The sequence below is a fragment of the Sceloporus undulatus genome, chromosome 2, assembly GCF_019175285.1.
Source record: "Sceloporus undulatus isolate JIND9_A2432 ecotype Alabama chromosome 2, SceUnd_v1.1, whole genome shotgun sequence".
Lineage (NCBI taxonomy): Eukaryota > Metazoa > Chordata > Lepidosauria > Squamata > Phrynosomatidae > Sceloporus > Sceloporus undulatus.
In genome coordinates this window covers 50,882,240-50,901,253 of record NC_056523.1, presented here as the reverse complement: position 1 = coordinate 50,901,253, position 19,014 = coordinate 50,882,240, and the positions used below count along the sequence as shown (strand labels likewise).

General features: G+C 38.8%; 1 protein-coding gene across 1 annotated transcript in view; it reads left to right on the top strand.

The window, feature by feature from the left end:
- The window catches only part of LOC121923346 (netrin-4-like), a 95,971-nt gene that overhangs the window by 68,685 nt on the left and 8,272 nt on the right, over positions 1 to 19,014 (top strand). Inside the window, exons 6-10 of the mRNA XM_042453689.1 lie at positions 2,127 to 2,315; positions 8,475 to 8,688; positions 9,469 to 9,605; positions 10,680 to 10,748; positions 12,854 to 13,024. Coding sequence (XP_042309623.1) covers positions 2,127 to 2,315; positions 8,475 to 8,688; positions 9,469 to 9,605; positions 10,680 to 10,748; positions 12,854 to 13,024 — 780 coding nt within the window. The remainder of the gene's footprint in view (positions 1 to 2,126; positions 2,316 to 8,474; positions 8,689 to 9,468; positions 9,606 to 10,679; positions 10,749 to 12,853; positions 13,025 to 19,014) is intronic.

Below are 19,014 nucleotides of genomic sequence, written 5' to 3'. Positions count from 1 at the left end.
TTGATTTAGAACAGTAAAGCAGTTAGTGGCTTGGACAGAGAGATGTCTTTTACTCTTATTGGTCTAGTTCCAAAAGCTGATGAAAACTGAGAGAACTAGTTACAAAATACACACAAATACACCAGGGCTGGGCAACATGGGTCTGTTGAGGCCAATTACTGTAGTTACTAATGGATAAATATTGGTACGTACAAGAAAACCAGTGCTCCTAATTAACAACAGGTCAGGGTTTTTTAAGGCCAGCAAGAAATATGAACTTACGTAGAAGTCAGAAATTTTTTAAGCAACTCTCTCAGTAATATAGGATGACTCACAAACAGAACAAAGCTAGTAGATCTTCCTGAGGGAGTTGTTAACCGAGAGAGAAGCTGCCTCTTCTAAACAATTTAACAGAACCTTGGGACTTTTTAAAAAAGTAATTTGTTACATATTGCTTGGTATGTTTGCTTTTGTTGGTTTTTTAAAAAGTATTCTATTAACATTATTTGTTATATTTAGAATTATATTACTACTTTGTACAGTGGGCCCTTGGTATCTGCTGGATGCTCAAGTCCCATTAAATACAATGACATAGTAAAATGGTGTTCCTTATATAAAATGACAAAAACGGGGTTTGCGTTCAATAATGTGTGTATGTGTGTGTGTGTGTATAATATTTTGAAATTGGTTTGAAAATATGGGGATGGCTGAATCTGTGGATACAGATGCCCTCTGTTTAGCCCTTCAGTTAGTCTCAAAGGTGCTACAAGATCCCTTTGCATCCATAACAGAGCTATGGAGTTTATCACACTAGGGAGATCCCAAAGAAAAACTGGATTTAAAAAAAAAAACCAACCCTGCAATGCAGGAAGTTTATCACAGTTAAAATGAAATAAAAACGCAAAGCAGAGAAAATCAGGAGCTTTTTTACTTTCGGAACTTCCCAAAAGTAAAATGCTACAGGTTTTCTCTGCCTTGCATTAGGTTTAACTTCGCGTTATTTCACTTTGGGGGTCATTATGTGCGATAAATTTTCCACATTTGCGGTTTTAAAAAAATAGAATCTAGTTTAAATCCGTTTTTTGAGCGGGATCTCCCTAATGTGATGAACTTCTATGTCTCTGAAGCTTTAAGTTACTGTAATGCTAGTAATTTAGTGGTAGAAGGAAAATGTCATGGGGGGAGGGGGGCATAATTTTTATTTACAGGAGAGCAATGCACTCATCCCTCCCTCCCAAGAACTACAACTCTATGGAACAATGTTGCAGCAGCCTCTATGCCACTCAGGGAAGGACCCTAACTGTAACTTCATAAGAGCAATCACTGCATAAAAGCAATCCCATGTACTGTAATCCAAATCAAAAACCATACCTTTCACCTCACCGAATGCTCTGTTCCCACTCACCCTTCCTGTCCAACTACGCAGGGATTTTTTCAAAACCAACCAGTGTTTTATTACTCTGGGATCTCTCTGCAGTAGTACTTGTATATACAGCTGAAAAGACCCCAAAGTTACCTTCCTCTCACAGGCTTCCTTTTGTGCTATAATTTCCCGAAAATTTCACCCCGTTATTGGTTCACCTTAGGGATGACATAAGTTAGAAGCAACTTATCTCTTTTTAGCATTTATTATGTTTTTAGGACAGGGGGGAGGGATGGGGTCTTGGAACTTTTAATGTTTTTTTCTTTTAATTGTATCTTGTTTTTCTGCTGTAATCCACTTGGATTCCTTGAGTTTAAGCGGAATATAAATTATTATTATTATTATTATTATTATTATTATTATTATTATGGCACACAACAACAACAAAATGGAGAAGAGGATTTAGCAACTGTAGTTCTACAAAAGTGTAGATCTGACTCTACTCTTCATTTATGTGCAACAGAGAAGTGGACTGTCTGTAAACCATAATATCCCCAAATTTCAAGAAGGTCTTAGAACCTTCTCCATCTTCTCTCTCATCTACCAAATAACAAAAGAATCTGGGAGCAATTAATAATATAACGAGCAGGAAGCCATACTCACAGGGGAGTTCTGGCAGGTTTAATAAAAAAGTGACTTTTTGAAGCTCTGAATTTGTATGATAGGGTTATTAATAAGAATGATTTTTTCTCTTCTTCCTCCCATCCCACCCTGCAAAATCCAGAGTGCCGCTGTCACAATCATACTGATAGCTGCCATTTTGACCAAAATGTCTGGCTGGCATCAGGAAAGAAGAGTGGAGGTGTCTGTGACAACTGCAAGCACAACACAGAGGGCCACCGGTGTCAACGATGCAAACCTGGGTTTTACAGAGACAGAGGGAAACCCATGTCTTCTCCACAGATTTGCAAACGTAAGTCTTTTTTCACCCTGAGCACAATATAGAGAATGCGTGGTGAAAGCTCATTTGAGTATTGCAGAAAAAAATGTACTTATTCTTCACTTAAAAGATAGATACTTGCTCCATGCATTAATTTATTGTTGATGGTTTCCATTGTTGTTCCAGGTTAAAGATTCTGGAAACTCCAAGGCTAACTGAGCTGTATGCTGCACATAAGATTTCTTTAGCAAATAAAGATTTGTTAAGACCACAAGAAAAGCCCTGCAGGAGCAGACCAAAAGTGTGCATATATTTGTTTCCACAGTGGCCAACCACAAGCAGGATATGAGTGATATAGCACCTTACCACTCCTGTTCCTAGTAACTGGTATTCAGAGGTGCACTGTCTCCAATCCCAAAATAGTATTTAGCTATCATGACTAGTAGGCATTGACCACTTTATCCACAGTGATAACAACTTTAAAGCTACCTTGTAGTTTTTAAAAAATTTTCAGATCCACAGTGTCTTTCAGTACTTGGAGGCAAAACCTTTCCAAAGCCATTGTCATACGATGATTTTACAAAAAAACAAAAACACAAAATTGGAGTATGTGGGATGTTCCTTTCTGAACTGGTTGCACTTATGCAATTACAGATAGTATCCCTGCATGGTATGGAGGCACCTGCAACATTGTTCCATAGAGGTGCACATTGCCCCCCCTCAAAATAAAAATTCTGTACCTCCCCCAGTGAAAATTTTCTTCTACTGCCAAATTACTAGCATTGCAGTAACTTAAATCTTCAGAAACATAGGAGATTATCACATGGAAGAGGCATACATCCTTCTCCCATCATTAAATCATTATTAAATCATGTTAAGCGCATGATCTGGGGGAAGATTATTACACCCCCACACGTTTATTCCATTCTTGTATTATTATTATTATTATTATTATTATTATTTAATTAATTTCTATCCTGCCTTTCTCCCCAAAGGAACCCAAGGCAGCTCACAATAACAATTTTAAAAACATGTTCCAATAAAAAATTAAAATATCAGCTAAAAACATTATAAAATTACAAATATTAAAACCAAAATAAAAGCACAAAGCCCATCCCATATAAAACCCATCCCATAACTAAACATTAAAACCCTGCCTGAACAGAGCCGTTTTTACCTGCCGATGAAAGGCTAGCAAGGAGGAAGCCAGCCTTGCTTCTTCTGAAAGGGCATTAACCCCCTTCTGAACAAATCGTGCCAAGAAAAACATGTGCAAAAATCACCTTAGGGTTGCCATAAGTCAGAAACAACATGAAGGCACACAACAACAACAAGTCTGTCAGTCAGGGCAACACTTTGCATTTATCTAGACTATAACATTTTAAAAATCTGATAACCACCTGCTTTCTGATGTTCCGCTTTGATAGGCAAGACTATGGTTTCCTTTAAACTCAGGTTACAAGTGCTTTTCACACTGCAGTTGTGAGGCGATTGATACTGCTTCACAACACAGCCTCTGTTTCTGCTCTTTTGTATTTGCTTTTTCTAAATGTTAGTGTTGGCTCAGTCTCCATGGCCTTGCCTTGTTCACCAACTTTTAACCTTTCATGAAAGCACAGTGAAGGAGGAGCTGCCTAGCCAACTTAGTGGTGTGCCCAGCCATCTTGCATGACACCCAAGGACTTTCCTTACTTGTGATAAAAGCAAAGCTTTGTAAAGTCATTGTTTCACAAGATTAAATTTCACATCTTATGGCAGTTGAAATATTGTGTATCTAAGTTAAACTAAACCCAATGGAGGGGGAAGGCTGTCTAATGAGAGTAGCAAGTAGCAAGATGGAAATAAAACCATTATTTACTAAGGAATCAGCCTGTGAACCTTTGAACAGTCTACTCAGGTGAAATTGGAGCTAACTTTCTGAGTGGTTCTTTCATGTACTTATGGCCACCTTCTACCTGAGCTTATGCATATGTACTTTCAGATGTTTTCTTAAAAATGACTTCTCTCACTGGGCCACTACAACAAAAGGAAGGTCTCAGGAACTAAAAGCTACATCAAAAGACAACTGCTAGTAAAAAGAAAAAGGACAAAGAAAAATATGAATAAGGAAAAACCCATATTCAGAAAGTTAACACGAGTATAATCAGAAATGTTAGAACAATATAAAAATATGTTTTTAAAGAATGTATCAATGACAAATAGTGGAAATGTGTAAAAATATCCCAATATGAGAGTGTAGAAAACATGCATAAAGTGAAAGAGGGGGAAGTGGCCAGAAAAATCAAACCAAGAAAAACAAATTAGTAAACTTGGTTTGCTTGTTTGTTTATTGAATTTATATCCTGCCTTTCTTCTTAGATGGAGTTTAAGGTGGCTTACAATATTTTTTAAAAGTTTAAGCTAAAACATCGGTTTCCAAAAGTTTTTTAAAAATTAATAACAGTATTATTTAAAACCATGATTAAAAACATTTAAAACATGGTTAAAATACAATTTTCAATAGAGAATAGTCCATAGTCTGTAGAAACCAATAGTTGATTCTAATGTACAATGGTTTAGAAAATAATCTTCAATCCACAAAGTTGTCCCAACTGCAATCCATCCTAATTCCAATCCACAAAGATAATGCAGGCTCCTCTCCACACAAATAAAGTATCACTCCCAAGGTTTCTGAAGTAATTTCATTTGTTTTTCATCAGCAAATTAAATAGTCTCAGACTAACATGCCAGTCACCAGCAGTTTCAGAAGCCACCAGATGTGCTGATAAGACTTTCCAGCTTTATCATCAAAATCAACAAACCTTTCAAATGGGCATAACAGTTTCCAGCACTTAATCTAAAGGTTAACAGTTCACACAAACTGAGACTTTTCAAGGTAGTAACATAATATTGGCTACCAGATATCATCCAAATATTTTTGAGGTGTCCCTGAAATCTACAAGCCATTTTTGATACCTGATACCGTATTTCAGATACATTATTAACTGTATTTATATTTTACAGCTAACATGTAGTAGTATTTTGTTCTTAAAAGTCCTTCATAATAAGCAGGCAACAGTATTTGACATATTGAGTGGTATCTAGGAGTCAATAGTCTATGAGATTTCATAGCTTTTTCCCTGCCAAGATGTCATTTTAACAGATGAAAATTAACAGATTTTATAAAACATCCTACACTTGTTTACTCACAAAAAGTCTCATTGTTTTCAGTGGGCTTTCCTTGCAGATAACTATAGGATTGCAGGTAAATTTCAAATTTTGAATTTCACATTCATTGTTTATGGTGATGATCTGGTTTTGATTTCCATTAAGGCCCTATTCAGAAGGTGAAAATAATCCAGGATGAATCTCTGTTTTCACATACATCGCAAAGGCACCTGATTAACATTGGTGGGGAGGCTGCCAGCTCCCCCCCCCACTTAACCCAGGATAATCAATGCCATGTCCCCCCACAAGTTTGTTTTAAAAAGTTTTGCATTGTCAGCAGTGTGACTTAACTAATGCGAATAGACCCGGGATAATTTGGGGTTAAACTATGCATGCCTTGAACACGTTTTGAATACATTCGCATCATCAAATCTATGTTTATTTGAGTGCTAGCATGTGTGAGCAACCAAACTCCTAGAGATAAGCATAGATGTAATTCTATAGAGTGAACAACAAACCCAGAATGCATGAGTGAAGTCACTCACATCATTCCACTTAAAAAAACAATGTCTGATGACCCCTAAGACAGTAGACAAGATCCCGAAATGTAAATATATACAAATGAGTACTAAAATTTCATCTGTGCAATACTGGATGACATCTATCCATTCATCTATTTATTCATATCCCATTTTTCTCCCAGGCTAGTATTCAAGGCAGATTTCAAAAAAGACAGAATAATATAAAACACATACAGCTAAAAATGGGTATGGCATCCAGTCCTCTTGACTGCCTTTTAACTACATTCGGTGTCTGAGACAAGCTACCATCCATCAGGACATCATATCTCACAACTCTTTCTTTGTTGTGCACCTTGTTCTGCTGATCTTATTTAAGCAAAAGACCAAAAAGTTTGGGATTTGCCAGCATACATCTATTCAGTGTATTTTGCTGAAAAACAATGTGGTAAATATGTGGTGGTGGTTTTTTGATGCTGTGAAATACCAGAGAGGAACATAAATTTGTCACAGCAGGTTGCACAAATGTTTGTGGGATGAGCAATACAGTTCTCAACTCTACTGTGAGAAAGGAAAGACGGAAGGGAGAGGAAAATACTTCAGGAAGGAGGAGGGCATCCAAACTTTCCCCATTTCCCCAGTGGGTACCAGGCTAAGGAATGAAAACATATGAAAAATCTGAATGAAATGCTCTGTTAATCCCTTGTTGAAAGCCTGCTTTAAGCATGCTCTTCCAACCAGAGCAAAGAGGCTAGGCTCAGCTGAAACAGACCCTGAGGCTCCTAAGAAGAAAAGTGAAAAGGATTCTGCTCAGAAGGAATCTCTCTCAGCATTAGTCATAACCATCCAGCACATTCTCTCTTAATCACCAGCAAGAGGGGGGGAAATGTGTTGTATAACAGTTCAAATGCTCTGATGCTAGCCAAATCCTCCTTTGCTGACTTCCTATTGGTAGGGATGCTCAGACATTCCTTTAAAAATGAAGAGAAAGAAAAAAATCCCAGCCAGAATGATAAATATGAACCTGACTGTCACTTCGAATCAACCTGTCAGATTGCTCATCTCTGACCTTCCTTGTACTCTTTGGGTACAGTATTAAACTGCAGCTGAAAGACTGGCGGCCCATGCTCACAGCTTTGTTTTAGATTACGCCTGAAACTGAGTTGACCCTGGAGATCCCTGGAGATCCAGGACCAGATCTCCTGACTTTAAAACGAACCAACAGACACATAACAGTGAACCATCCAGCTTTATGTTGCCTTCATCATTTTTTTTAAAGGGAAAGTTAGACCACCCAACTATTTCAGAAGGAGAAAGAATTGAAGAAACAGAGAAGCCATGCACACAACCACTTTTTGTATGGTGATCATATAAGGCCACTATGGCTGCATCCATGCTATAGAAATAATCCAGTTTGATACCACTTTAACTTCCATGTCTCAAGGCTATAGAATCTTGGGCTGTGTAGTTTATTATGGCACTGGAGCTCTCTAATAGAGCAGGCTTAATAGCTCACCAAACGACAAATCCCAGGATTCCATAACATTGAACCAGGAGGAGTGAGGAGAAGTATCCACCACTCCACGAGTTTAACTAAAATTGGGTGCTTTTTCTCTCCCCTCAGTTACAAGAGTAGAGTAGTTTTTGTTGCCATTGTGTGCCTTCAAGTCATTTCTGACTTCTGGCAACCCTAAGATGAACCCTAAGGTGGAGTTTTCTTGGGAAGATTTGTTCAGAGTTCTGCTATTACATTCCCCTGAGGCTGAGGGTATATATTGGCCAAGGTGCACATTCCTAACTGTGAGATATTGTTGTATAAACTTTGAATTGTTTGGAATTGTTTTTGGAAGTCTAGCACTAGATAGCAAAGAAGAGAGTAGCTGAGATCCTAGAAAGGGAAGAGCTGCATCAGTAGAATTTGAACAGTATACAGTAGTTACCAACACACACACCACATACTTCCTCTCCTGCACACACACACATTCACAAATTGGAACTGTATAAACAACTTGATCAATAATTAAGTGTTGTGAATTTTTGGTAATTCATCCTAATTAATAATTAATAAACATTTTTATTTAAGCTTTTTCATTCAAGCAAGTTTTTAATGGTTAAGCAGGGAAGATTCTCATTTAGATGTAGGTTTTATCTGATTTTAACTTTTGGATGATTTTTATATAGTTTTATGGTGTTTTAATGTGATTTTAAATTGTTTTTAAAACATTTTTGGAAACCTTTTAAATTTGTTGTTTTGGAAGCTGCTTTGGGTCCTGTCCTGGGAGAAAGATAACATATAAATAAAGTAAATAAAACAAACAAAAAACCCCAAACAAATTACAGTGCAATCCTGTTGAACAAAGGAAGGCTTTTGCAGTATTGCAAAAGCATTTTAGACTCCTTTGAGAATGTAGCTTTTATCTTTCTTGACATAAAACGCTTGTCTAAAACCTTGTGGAGGATCCACCCAGCGCCTCTGACTATGGATGTCTCATTTCAATTGTATTTGATATATATTTTTTTAATTTAGCCTGCTCTTGTCATCCCATGGGCTCAGTGAGTGCCACCTTCAACCAGAGCTGGAAATGCCATCCAAAGACAGGATTCTGTTACTGCAAGGCTGGTGTTGCAGGCCCAAAATGTGACAGATGTCTCTTAGGATACTGGGGCTTTGGAGAAAATGGCTGTCAACCTTGTGACTGTGCTAGGGATTGTAACAAGCAGACTGGAGAGTGTCTCAGCAGGTGAGTAATCTGTGTATTGTAAATTGATAGCCTTTTAAATCTAGCAAGGTCTTTATTCTGCATACGGATATTGGGGTAGTTATGCACGTATGTGCATTATGTGAATTGCTGAGCATCTTTGCCCATTCATATCAGTTGTTAATTGTCTTCACTTTATTGCACAAATTTGCAACATATGACCATACGATCAATAATGTGCATCTTTGCAGATACACTAGTAAAAATGCAGATCCTTTTTCAGTGACGTTTATGGAGTTTTTCAACAGCCCCATCCCAAAAAATAACCTGTCCCCCTGCAAAAAGTCTAAATCACATGTGGCCAGATCACATTCTATTTGAATAGAATGAGGAGTATTTAAACTGTGTAGACAAGCTCATTGTTACCTTCAGTTGGGTGCTGGAGACATGGCTGTAGCACTACCCGGTGACTGTGATGGATTACTCAGCTGCTTTCCAAACTTTATCCTTGCATTTTTTAAAATGTTAATAGCCATTAACAGTGAATCTTACATATGTACATTTCTCTCCCACAATGGGAAATATGGTCGCCAGCAATCACACCTGCAAATTTAGCCCATGTTTAAAACACAATAAATGCAAAGTGCAGTTGTGAAGAAAAACATGTGGCTATAAGAACTTCATCTCTCACAATTGGAAGAAACACCTCTCCTAAAAACATGCTAAATTTATCATGTAGTTTGATGCTCATACTACTTGATGACTGAACATCATATTTTGAAAATATCTCTGTTTCAGCTCTTTTCATACTCCTCTTTTCAGTTATGACAATCAGGCTTTTTTCAATATTCCAATTGGTGGGAGAATCCCTGACCTCATTCAAACACCAGCCAATGAAAGTGATGATGAGTGGCAATGGAATGACCATGAACAGGGATTTTCTGCACTAAGACATCCAGGTATGTTTTTTGTTTTTAAGATATCAAAGAATATCTTTTACAAATTATTGCAGCATTTTAGATTTACAAAGCACTCACAGAAATAACGATAACTTTACTAGCTAAAGATAACAGTGCTCAGAATTTTCAAGATAGCTGATTCATTTCTGAATACTAACTGCATCTTCTAACATGAATTAAGAGCTCAGAAACATTAAAACAGTTGACATGTTGTCTTTAATCATTACTTTATTATTCTTCTAATATGTTAACATTAACATTAGTGCAGGATTTGGAGTAAGATTCTAGTACTGTGCTATTTTTTAATCCTTAGAAAATAAAAGTTGTCTCTTCCACATGTTCCTTTAAAAGTAATTTAGAAAGTAATTAGACAATGAGCCAGAACAGACCAGTTGTACAAGCCACTGTCTGGACAGATTTGGAGTATGGTGTTTAAACACCACATGCTCCCACACCGCATTGGAGCTGCCCGGAAGTTCCCACTACATTTACCACGATTAAATCTCTCCATGGCATTTTAATCCTATTGACGTTCACATTACCGTAGTACTGATTTAAAATGGAGCCTCCATTTCAAATGCATTTGATTGTTCTTGGGTTTTGTTTTTCTTTTTAATGACAATCAAATGATGCACATTTTCATCATTCTGCTTACGTCAGTATTTAAAGGTACTTTCATACTGATAGAGAACAAGAACCATGCAAAAGCAAAGATGCACATAAGCGGTCAAATTTTATTTTTAAAAATTTCCACCGTCTCATCGTGTTCCCAAGAGAACATGGACTGGAGTGCAGCTTTGGCGCAGCTTCTGGCCTCTTAAGATGTGTGTATCATTTAAACAGCATACCTCCCAAGTGACCCAAAGCAGCTTTATTTTGGTCTGTCTGTTTGGGCCCATTGATTAGCACGCTCTGTAGTCCATAGCTACATCTATGAATCAGATATTTGAAAGAGGATGTGATGAATATTCATAAAAATTACTCTTATTTTTCTTCCTCGCATGGCCTCCCCTCCCCTCTCCCTTATGAATGTGCCCCACATCTTTCAACACTTGGGGCTGATTCCCTGGTTAGAAAAATGTGTATGCAAAGAGAGGATACTAGGAAGTGCCAGCAATTTCTGCCAGATGAAATATGCTTATGGTAAGTGAATGAAATTCCTTTCATTAATTTCTAAACATGTTTAATTAAAATAGTTGTCTCAAAAGAGCTTCAGGAAGCATACAGACAGTAAAGCAACAGTTCAAAATAGTGTAAAACATTGTCTGGTTGTCTAAAATCCATTGAAAATAATTTAAAATAATGTGCACTGTATGAGAGCCTAATCAGACCATGACAGAAACTTTGGTGAAAAACCAGGGTTCAACTTGGCATTGAAATAAAGCCAGTGTCAATGCCAAATGGGACCACAAGAGGCAGGTATTCCACAACCAGGATGCCACAGCACACCAGGCCTTCCCTTGTTTCTCCATGTAATATACTGATGGGACACAGAAGGGTTAATCCATAGTAGTTTTCAGTGCTTAGGAGGGTGTACTGTATATATAGAGAGGCTCTCCTTCATGTTTCATGGTCCCAGGCAATTTATAGTTTTAAACATGATCATAAGCACATTGTATTCAGACTGCAAGCATATTGGAAGTTAGTTCAGGTCCTTTAGAACTGGTGTCATATGTTTCTATAAGGTGTTCAGATTAATGTTTTATATCTTCAGTGTATTGTATCTGTATTGCCTATTTTGTTTTATTTTGCATTATGTCTGTGTGAAGGTTTTTTCATTGTATTTTAATATTATATTTTAGTATTTTATGTTATTGAATAGTATATAAATGTTTTATTCTGCAGCTGTTTGTAAAGCACCAGGTACATGGATGGTGCTATATAATAAACAATAATAATAATAATAAATGTTTTTCTCGACAATACAGCTGCTGAATACTGTATTAGCTGCACACTGTCTGTTTCTTTAAGGATAGCCTCATGTAGAATTCATTGCAATAATCTGAATGGGATGCCATCTGTGCATGAACTGCTGTGGGTAGCTGATCTCTCTCCCAAGAATGTCATAGCTGGTGGGCCTGTGAAAGCTGCCCTCAGGCCATAAGAGTCCACCTAGATGTACAGGGTTCTACACATCCAGACTACACACCTGCTCTCCCAAGGGGGCAACAGCCACATCCCAGGCAGGGTTACTCATCTAGTTCCTGAGCCTGGGAACTACATGTCCATAGAGATCTTCATCTTCATGCTGAATCCTGATTCAGCATGTTTATTGTCTCTCATCCAGCCCATTATACCATCCCGTCCATAGTCAAACACATCCACAGCCTCATCTGACTGTGTTGACAAGGCAAATCAAAGCTGGGTGGTATCATCATAATGATGGTGCCCAGTAGCAATGAGCAATTTATGAGACATGAGATTGAACAGCAAATCTGTGTTATACATGTGGGAACCAATTAAAAGTCCAAACAAATTGCTCTCATTTCCCACAGGGGTAGAATTCAGAGATATAGCCATATTAGTCCAGAATATCAGCATGCAAAAGAATCTTGTAGCACCTTTGAGACTAAGCAAAAGGCATTGTAGAATAAGCTTTTGTAGACTTGGGACTTTTAACAGATGAGGTTAAAAAAGCAGAACAGAATAAAAGCAATTTTGGACGGTAGTCATCCTGCTGCTGCCTTGTATTCCATCGGTTACTGTAGTGCACCTTTTCATTGATGGGCAAAACACGTTAATAGGTTCTCAGTCTCGCTGCTATTCCATGTTTGCTTTGGTGTGGTAGGTCCTTTCCACTGTAATTCTGCTTCTCAAGCTGTCATGTGGTGTAAGAGGACGTGAGTGGGAGTGAACACTTGCAGACTTTACCTTTCCAGGCCTGGCCATATATTCTACCCATTGGCACCAAGGGTTACTTCCTTGGCATGAATAACAAGTGGAGGGGTGGATTTGCATTACAGGTGCCATACAAGCAGTCTTCTTCCTGTACATCACATTCTTGGCATGTCCTGATTTCCTTTCTTCAGTTGTTATTTCTAAAAATGCAGCCTTGCATTTTACGTATCATCTGTTTGGGCCCTGAGATGCTCAGAAATCCAAGTTCTGTGCCAGATCTGTAAAGACAGGTAGCCATGCTAATACAATGTATTACATACCGTAGCAATTCCTTCTGTTTCTGCCATTTAGCACAGGAAAGTTGCACAAGAGGTGACATTAATCACATTTATCTTGATGGATTTTGGTAGTGATAAAAGCAAAGATCCTCTCAGCTCATGACAAAGGAACTCATGCCGAAGTAATTGTGAAGGTGAAAAAGGTTCTGAAGTCAGGCAAAGTGAAAATCACAAGGAGTAACCGGAGCATCTATCCAGAGTCTTGGACCAATAGGGGGTGTACATGCCCTATTCTAAACCCTGGTAAGTTCTCCCTATTTATGACACCAATCCTGGGAAGAAAGGGTATTATCATGGGAAATTACTACACATGGTGCTTTAGCTATTACACAACAACACCTCCAACCTGTAGCTGCTACATCTTCCAACAATGTTCATGGAATCCCTTTTCATCCAAGGGGGAACCCATCAATGAACTGTCAATAGTGCACGTGCCCAGCTGCAAAACTTCGCTGCCAGGCTAGTTGCAAAATTGCCAGTCAGGTGGTATCAGTGTCCTCTTCTCCCCCTGTCTCCCCTATTCCGAAGCAGCCCAATTACTTTCCCCCACCATTTTATTTTATTTTTAAACTTTTTTACTGACTGTAAAAAAACAAAAACAAAGCAGAGATCTGGAATTGCATGAGTTAAAAGAAAAATAAATACTGAAAGGCATGCATTAGGCAGGGAGGCAGGGGTAAAAGGGACTCAGGCACAGAACACAATGGCAGTAGCAGCCCCAGTTGTATGATTCTGAAGATATGCAAAATTGGGGCTCTGAACACGGTTTATTTCCATATTTTTTCCAAAGGTGATTGCTGCAAGAATGAGCCTCGTGTGATAAAGTCCATGGAATTCTTTTTTAAAACATATTTTTATTACAAAAAAGTGCATGGAATTCTAAAATTAAGAGTCTGACGTATGTAGACTGTAACTTTTTCACCAAATTTACTCAGTAGCCTGCAAGTTATTAACTGCCTATGAACAAATGTATAAGCATAATTCAGACTTCTCTGTGCATGTCAAGGAACTTGCATAAAGGCTCCACATAAAACATATAGCCACCTTCCTCCCTGCTAATCACCAGTGCTGAGTGCTGCATCTCAGCTGAGCATGATGTAGTGTGGCAGATGTGGATCTTTAACAGTTTCTTTAATCTGATATATCCATGAATGTTGTGTTTTCCAGACTTGATATGGACAGGAGAGTTCCCACAACATATTGGTGTACAGCACATGCTTTGTGTTAATAAGGTCCCAGGTGCAATTCCTGGCACCTTCCGCTTATTGGCTTTAGACTCCACCTTTTTGCTCAAAATGGAACTCAAGAGATCTAACAATTAATATAGTAAATATAACAATTATCTAACAATTTAATATAATAAATAACAATTAATTAATTTAAATATAAAATGAATATAATAAAACTGAACAAATACAATTAAAAGAATCATATAGTATGTAAGAGCCAGCACGGTGTAGTGATTTCAGTGCTGGACTCTGGGAGACAAGGGTTCGGAAATCCACCAGTTGACTTTGGGCAAGTCAGACTCTCTCAGTTTTGAAGGAGGCAATAGCAAAGCACCTCATGCCAAGAAAACCCCATGATAGGGTCACCATAAGTTGGAGTTGACTTAAAGGAATTTGAGAAGCGCATATTTTAGCAAAGCCTTGGCTGGAGAGTTGTTGCCCATCAGACTGTGCAGCATTTGGCTAGATGGGCCAGTAGTCTTATTCAGTGTGCGACAGCTGCTGTATGTTCATAGAAACTCTTAACAGGAAAGGCAATGATGCCAGACATGAGGCTGATGAGATCCTAAACAAATCAACTGCTAAGTGCTCTACTTAGTGGCGCTTCCAAAACTTGCCACATGCATTTTGTGCACTTTGGTTGGCTCCATAAAGGTATCACTGTTTTGTGGATTTTGGATGTTATTGTACTACTTAGGAAAGTAAATCTACTGAGTGAGACTTGGTCTGCCACCTGTAATACAAGATAGCAGTGAATGTGCTGCTGTGATTGATAAGGTTGATAGTTGTCAGTGTGTTCTCTCAAGTGGCAGCAGGCCTCCTAATCCACTTCACTGCCTAAGAGTAAGAATCCTAGTCCATTGTGTGAAATGACAGGATTGACAGGTTTACACACAAATAGAACTTTTCATGAGGAGAAAATTGTTTCATATACTATCCATTAATCAGTCTTTCCCAGTTCTCACAGTCCTTCATCAATAGCAGTTTGGAACAACAAACTGCTTGGGGAACTTCTCAGTTTAAGAGCCTGCACCACTACTAAGATTCCAGGTACCACTGTCACATTCAGCAGCATCTCTGGTGATGGATGCAGAGTGTCAGTCTGCAAAGTAGAATGTATTCTTTCCTTCTACAAGGAAAGTACCTCAAAAATTGTTTTTATTATGTGGTGATACTGCTGCCAGTTTTCAGCAGCATGGTTTCTGTTGGTACTACTGATTTCCACAGTACTGTTTTGGTGTCAGTGGCACATGAAGGCAAAAGGTCTTGTTTCCCAGCCTGGATTCAGATCCAGCAATAGGGATGGCATCATCTCTTTCTCTGAACTGGGCAGCTTGCTAGCTTTAGAATGCAGGGGAAGTCTTTCTAATCACCTGATCTTCCCATGAGCAAGCATGTTGGGAGACGTTATTCTGAACCACATTTAGCCAAGATCACACACTACTGAGTAGCTGCATTAGTGCCCCACAGAACATACTAGGACAATAAAATCAAATTAGGCTCTTAAATCCAATTAATGGTGACATGCCAGCCATCTCCTTGTGCTGATATTGGAGTAGTGGGGGTGGAGTCTGGTCAGTCACATCACTAACTGCATTGATTCTTCAGAATACATCTGTACTCTTGAAGAAAGTGACTTTGGTTCATGAACTTTTTTTTAAAAAAAACAACAGCATGCCAAGATATATAAATGCATGGTGATTCAGATCTGCCCTCATTTCTCTCTGTATCTCCAGCTGCCATTTTCTATCCCTATGCTTCACCCAGCTCTTGTTTGTATTTCCAGTAATGGATCCAGCCATAGTTCCTTATGTCCATGCCCATTTTTCCTTAGCAGACACATAGAATAAAAGGTGCTATTTGGCTAAAGTGGATCAGCAACAGGCTATGTTCTGCCAAAGAAGAATTCCCCCTTTGTATCTTTTCCTGCAAAATGTTATGGTTTAAACTGTGTTTTGTAGTTCAGCAGTGTTTCTTAACTGCTTTAAGTTCCTCCAGACTGCATTAGCAGTGAGGAGGCAGTTTACTGATCTCATCAGGGATGGCCTGCCACCACCAAGTTTGTATCATTTCCATGTTGTGAAGACCCATGTGAACTAATGGTAAAACTTAGTGACCATATTAAGACTTTGCATTATTCTCTTAGTTGGTCTGAGTCTTTGGTGTGCTGGGAATGTATGTTTTCTAATAAGAAAACCCACAACTTCTTCAGACCCAAAAGTAACTTCCAAGCATGGGATTGCCAGCTTGGTGCTTCCTTCCAGTTGGCTTGTGGGACTTTGAAATTAAATACGCAATGCCCTCTTAGGTCCAGCAGTTTTGTACCAGAGCCTGGGAATATGCATTGGATTAAGTCTTTCATTTAAATGTCAGAGTGACCAGAGAATAAAGTTGCTAATAGCTTCTGGGTTCCATTAGGGGTAGGATGAGCAAGTAACAAAATTCACTGCTGTCTTGACCTCAGATTCTTCAATCACATGCTGACAAATAAATTATGTTGTGCTTTTTTTTAAAAAAAAAGTCTTGGAACTAAACACACAGCTACATTGACTGAAAGGAAGCGTTTTGTCTAAAAGATAACATTTATAACCCAATCAGTCACCATGATTAACATGAGAAGCTGCTCCCTGTGAATGCCTATCACTTGACTTCATTGTGTTCTTTGAAAGCCCTGTTTAGATTTTCCATTTACCAAGCCCTATGAAATAAGGCCAGAGGGCAGACAATAGCCTTTTTGGGAGAATTGAAGACAATTTGAAGAAGAAATAGCTCCTTGGGCTGGGTGTATAAATATGTTACTCATCCCTCAGTTCACCTATAGTAAGTAGGTTGACAGTTTCTTGATTTCTTTTGGAAACCTGCAAAGCAATTAGATCCGAGGTGACAGTGGGATAAAATAAATGAAGTGAAGCCTCTGTTACTCCAGTCCCACAGCTCTCTTAAATTGTTCATTAACAACCTAATGGTAGAGCTGCCAACTTCTGACCCCCTCCTTTAAACAGGCTGTTTAACAGCAATTAGCCACCATGTTTATGCCATGAAAAGCAGTGCCCCAAAGTATTTTTCCCCCATGAGTTATGCGTGGATAGAGGTAAGCCAAAATGCCCCCCCCCCCAATATTGTATAAACTTTGTGGGGAGGCAAATTTAAGAATCTAAGGATTTTTAGGGGTAGGTATATTTGAGAGCCAGCATGGTGTAGTTATTTGAGAATATGGCTATGACTCTAGAGACCAGGATTTGATTCCCTGCTCAGCCATGGAAACCCATTGGGCAACCTTGGGTGAGTTACACTCTCAGCACCAGAAATTTCCATGGTAAGGTTGTCATAAGTTGGAAATAACTTGGAGACATCCAACAAAAACAAGGTATTGTTTTTACTTTGAAATACCAACTGGCCAATTGTTTTCCTCTTCCCACCACAACAGACTGGCCATATTTTGAGAATCAAATGCCTTTGGGAAGAACACTGTCCACAGTCTTATACAGTCCAGCATAGTGTAATACTTTCACATGCAGAACTGCACTGATCTCTGAGTGTACCATAGAGACATTGTATCACCAAATTGCCTGGTAAGAGTGGTGGGGAATTGAAGAAACATCTGGCTGTGTCCCTCGTTGCCAAACATGAAATGATTATATCTTCTGTTGTGATCTGCCCAGCAGCCCAGGACCTCTGGAAGTCTCAGCATATGGTATGTCCATTTCATTGAATGGCTATCAAGAGGCCTGCAGCAACTCCACAGTAGGTCCTGGGGGCTTTGGTCACTGCGTAGGGAGGAAGAAAATGGCAACGTCTGCCTCAACCAAAAGACATAATAGGTGTAATAAAAATTACACCTTCCATTATAAGAAGGCTAGCCACTGTGTCCTGGACCAGTGTGATGTGACAGTGTGTATCTCAGTGCTTATAGTACGTTTGGTTCCATTGTGACATAGATAATATCAAACATTTACAATAGGAAACATCGTCAGTGTTATTAACAATATCTATCTAAGTATGTTTAAGGATCATCTGTATATAAATAGAAATGTAATTAGCTTTTTGCGGGTTTTTCGGCTATGTGGCCATGTTCTAGAAGAGTTTATTCCTGACGTTTTGCCTGCAGGCAAAACTTCAGGAATAAACTTTTTTAGAACTTGGCCACATAGCCCGAAAAACTCACAGAAAACTATGGATACCAGCCATGAAAGCCTTCGACTTCACACAGAAATGGAGGAAGTCAGAATAACGAAATTGAGGCTGTCATACTTTTGGCACATCATGAGAAGGGGTGAATAATTAGAAAAGACAATAATGTTGGGAAAGGTAGAGGGTAATAGGAAAAGAGGAAGACCACAGGCCAGATGGTTAGGCTCAGGGAGTTTAATCAGGAAGGCCATAGGCCTGAACTTACAGGACCTAAGCAGAGCAGTGGAGGATAGGCAGTCTTGGAGATGTCTCATCTACAGGGTCACCAGGAGTCAAGGTTGACTTAAGGGCAATTAACAACAACAAAAGAATGGAGGGATTTTGTTCATAATGAAAATATTCTTTTTTCCATCTCAATTAATGTATCAATTAATTTAATTAACTCCACTTCACGTTTAACACTTCACCTTCTCAGAGGTGTGTATGCATTTGAATTGAGCAATTGAAGCCTTCATCCACTGTCTCAGATTGGCTCTGAGCCACCACAATATGGGTGAGAGACAGGTGGAATATTGAAACTAGCTGTATACATATAGACTTGCTATATTTCGTTCCATGCCATAATTTTAGTTCTGTACACACTTCCCCTTTCTTCTTTAATATATATAAAATATTTCTTTCTGACCCTTCTCATTGGGAAAGGGGGGAGGAAAAATAAGGAAAGAATCCACCATCGCCCCCGCTAATCCAGTTTGGCAGAGCAACCGTCCCCCAGTACTTTCTGCTGTGCACAGCAATCTGGCTCCTGGCCCACTGTCTCTGTGGCATTGTGCTGCTAATGTTTTTCTCTGACTGGTGACAGGAAGTCCATAC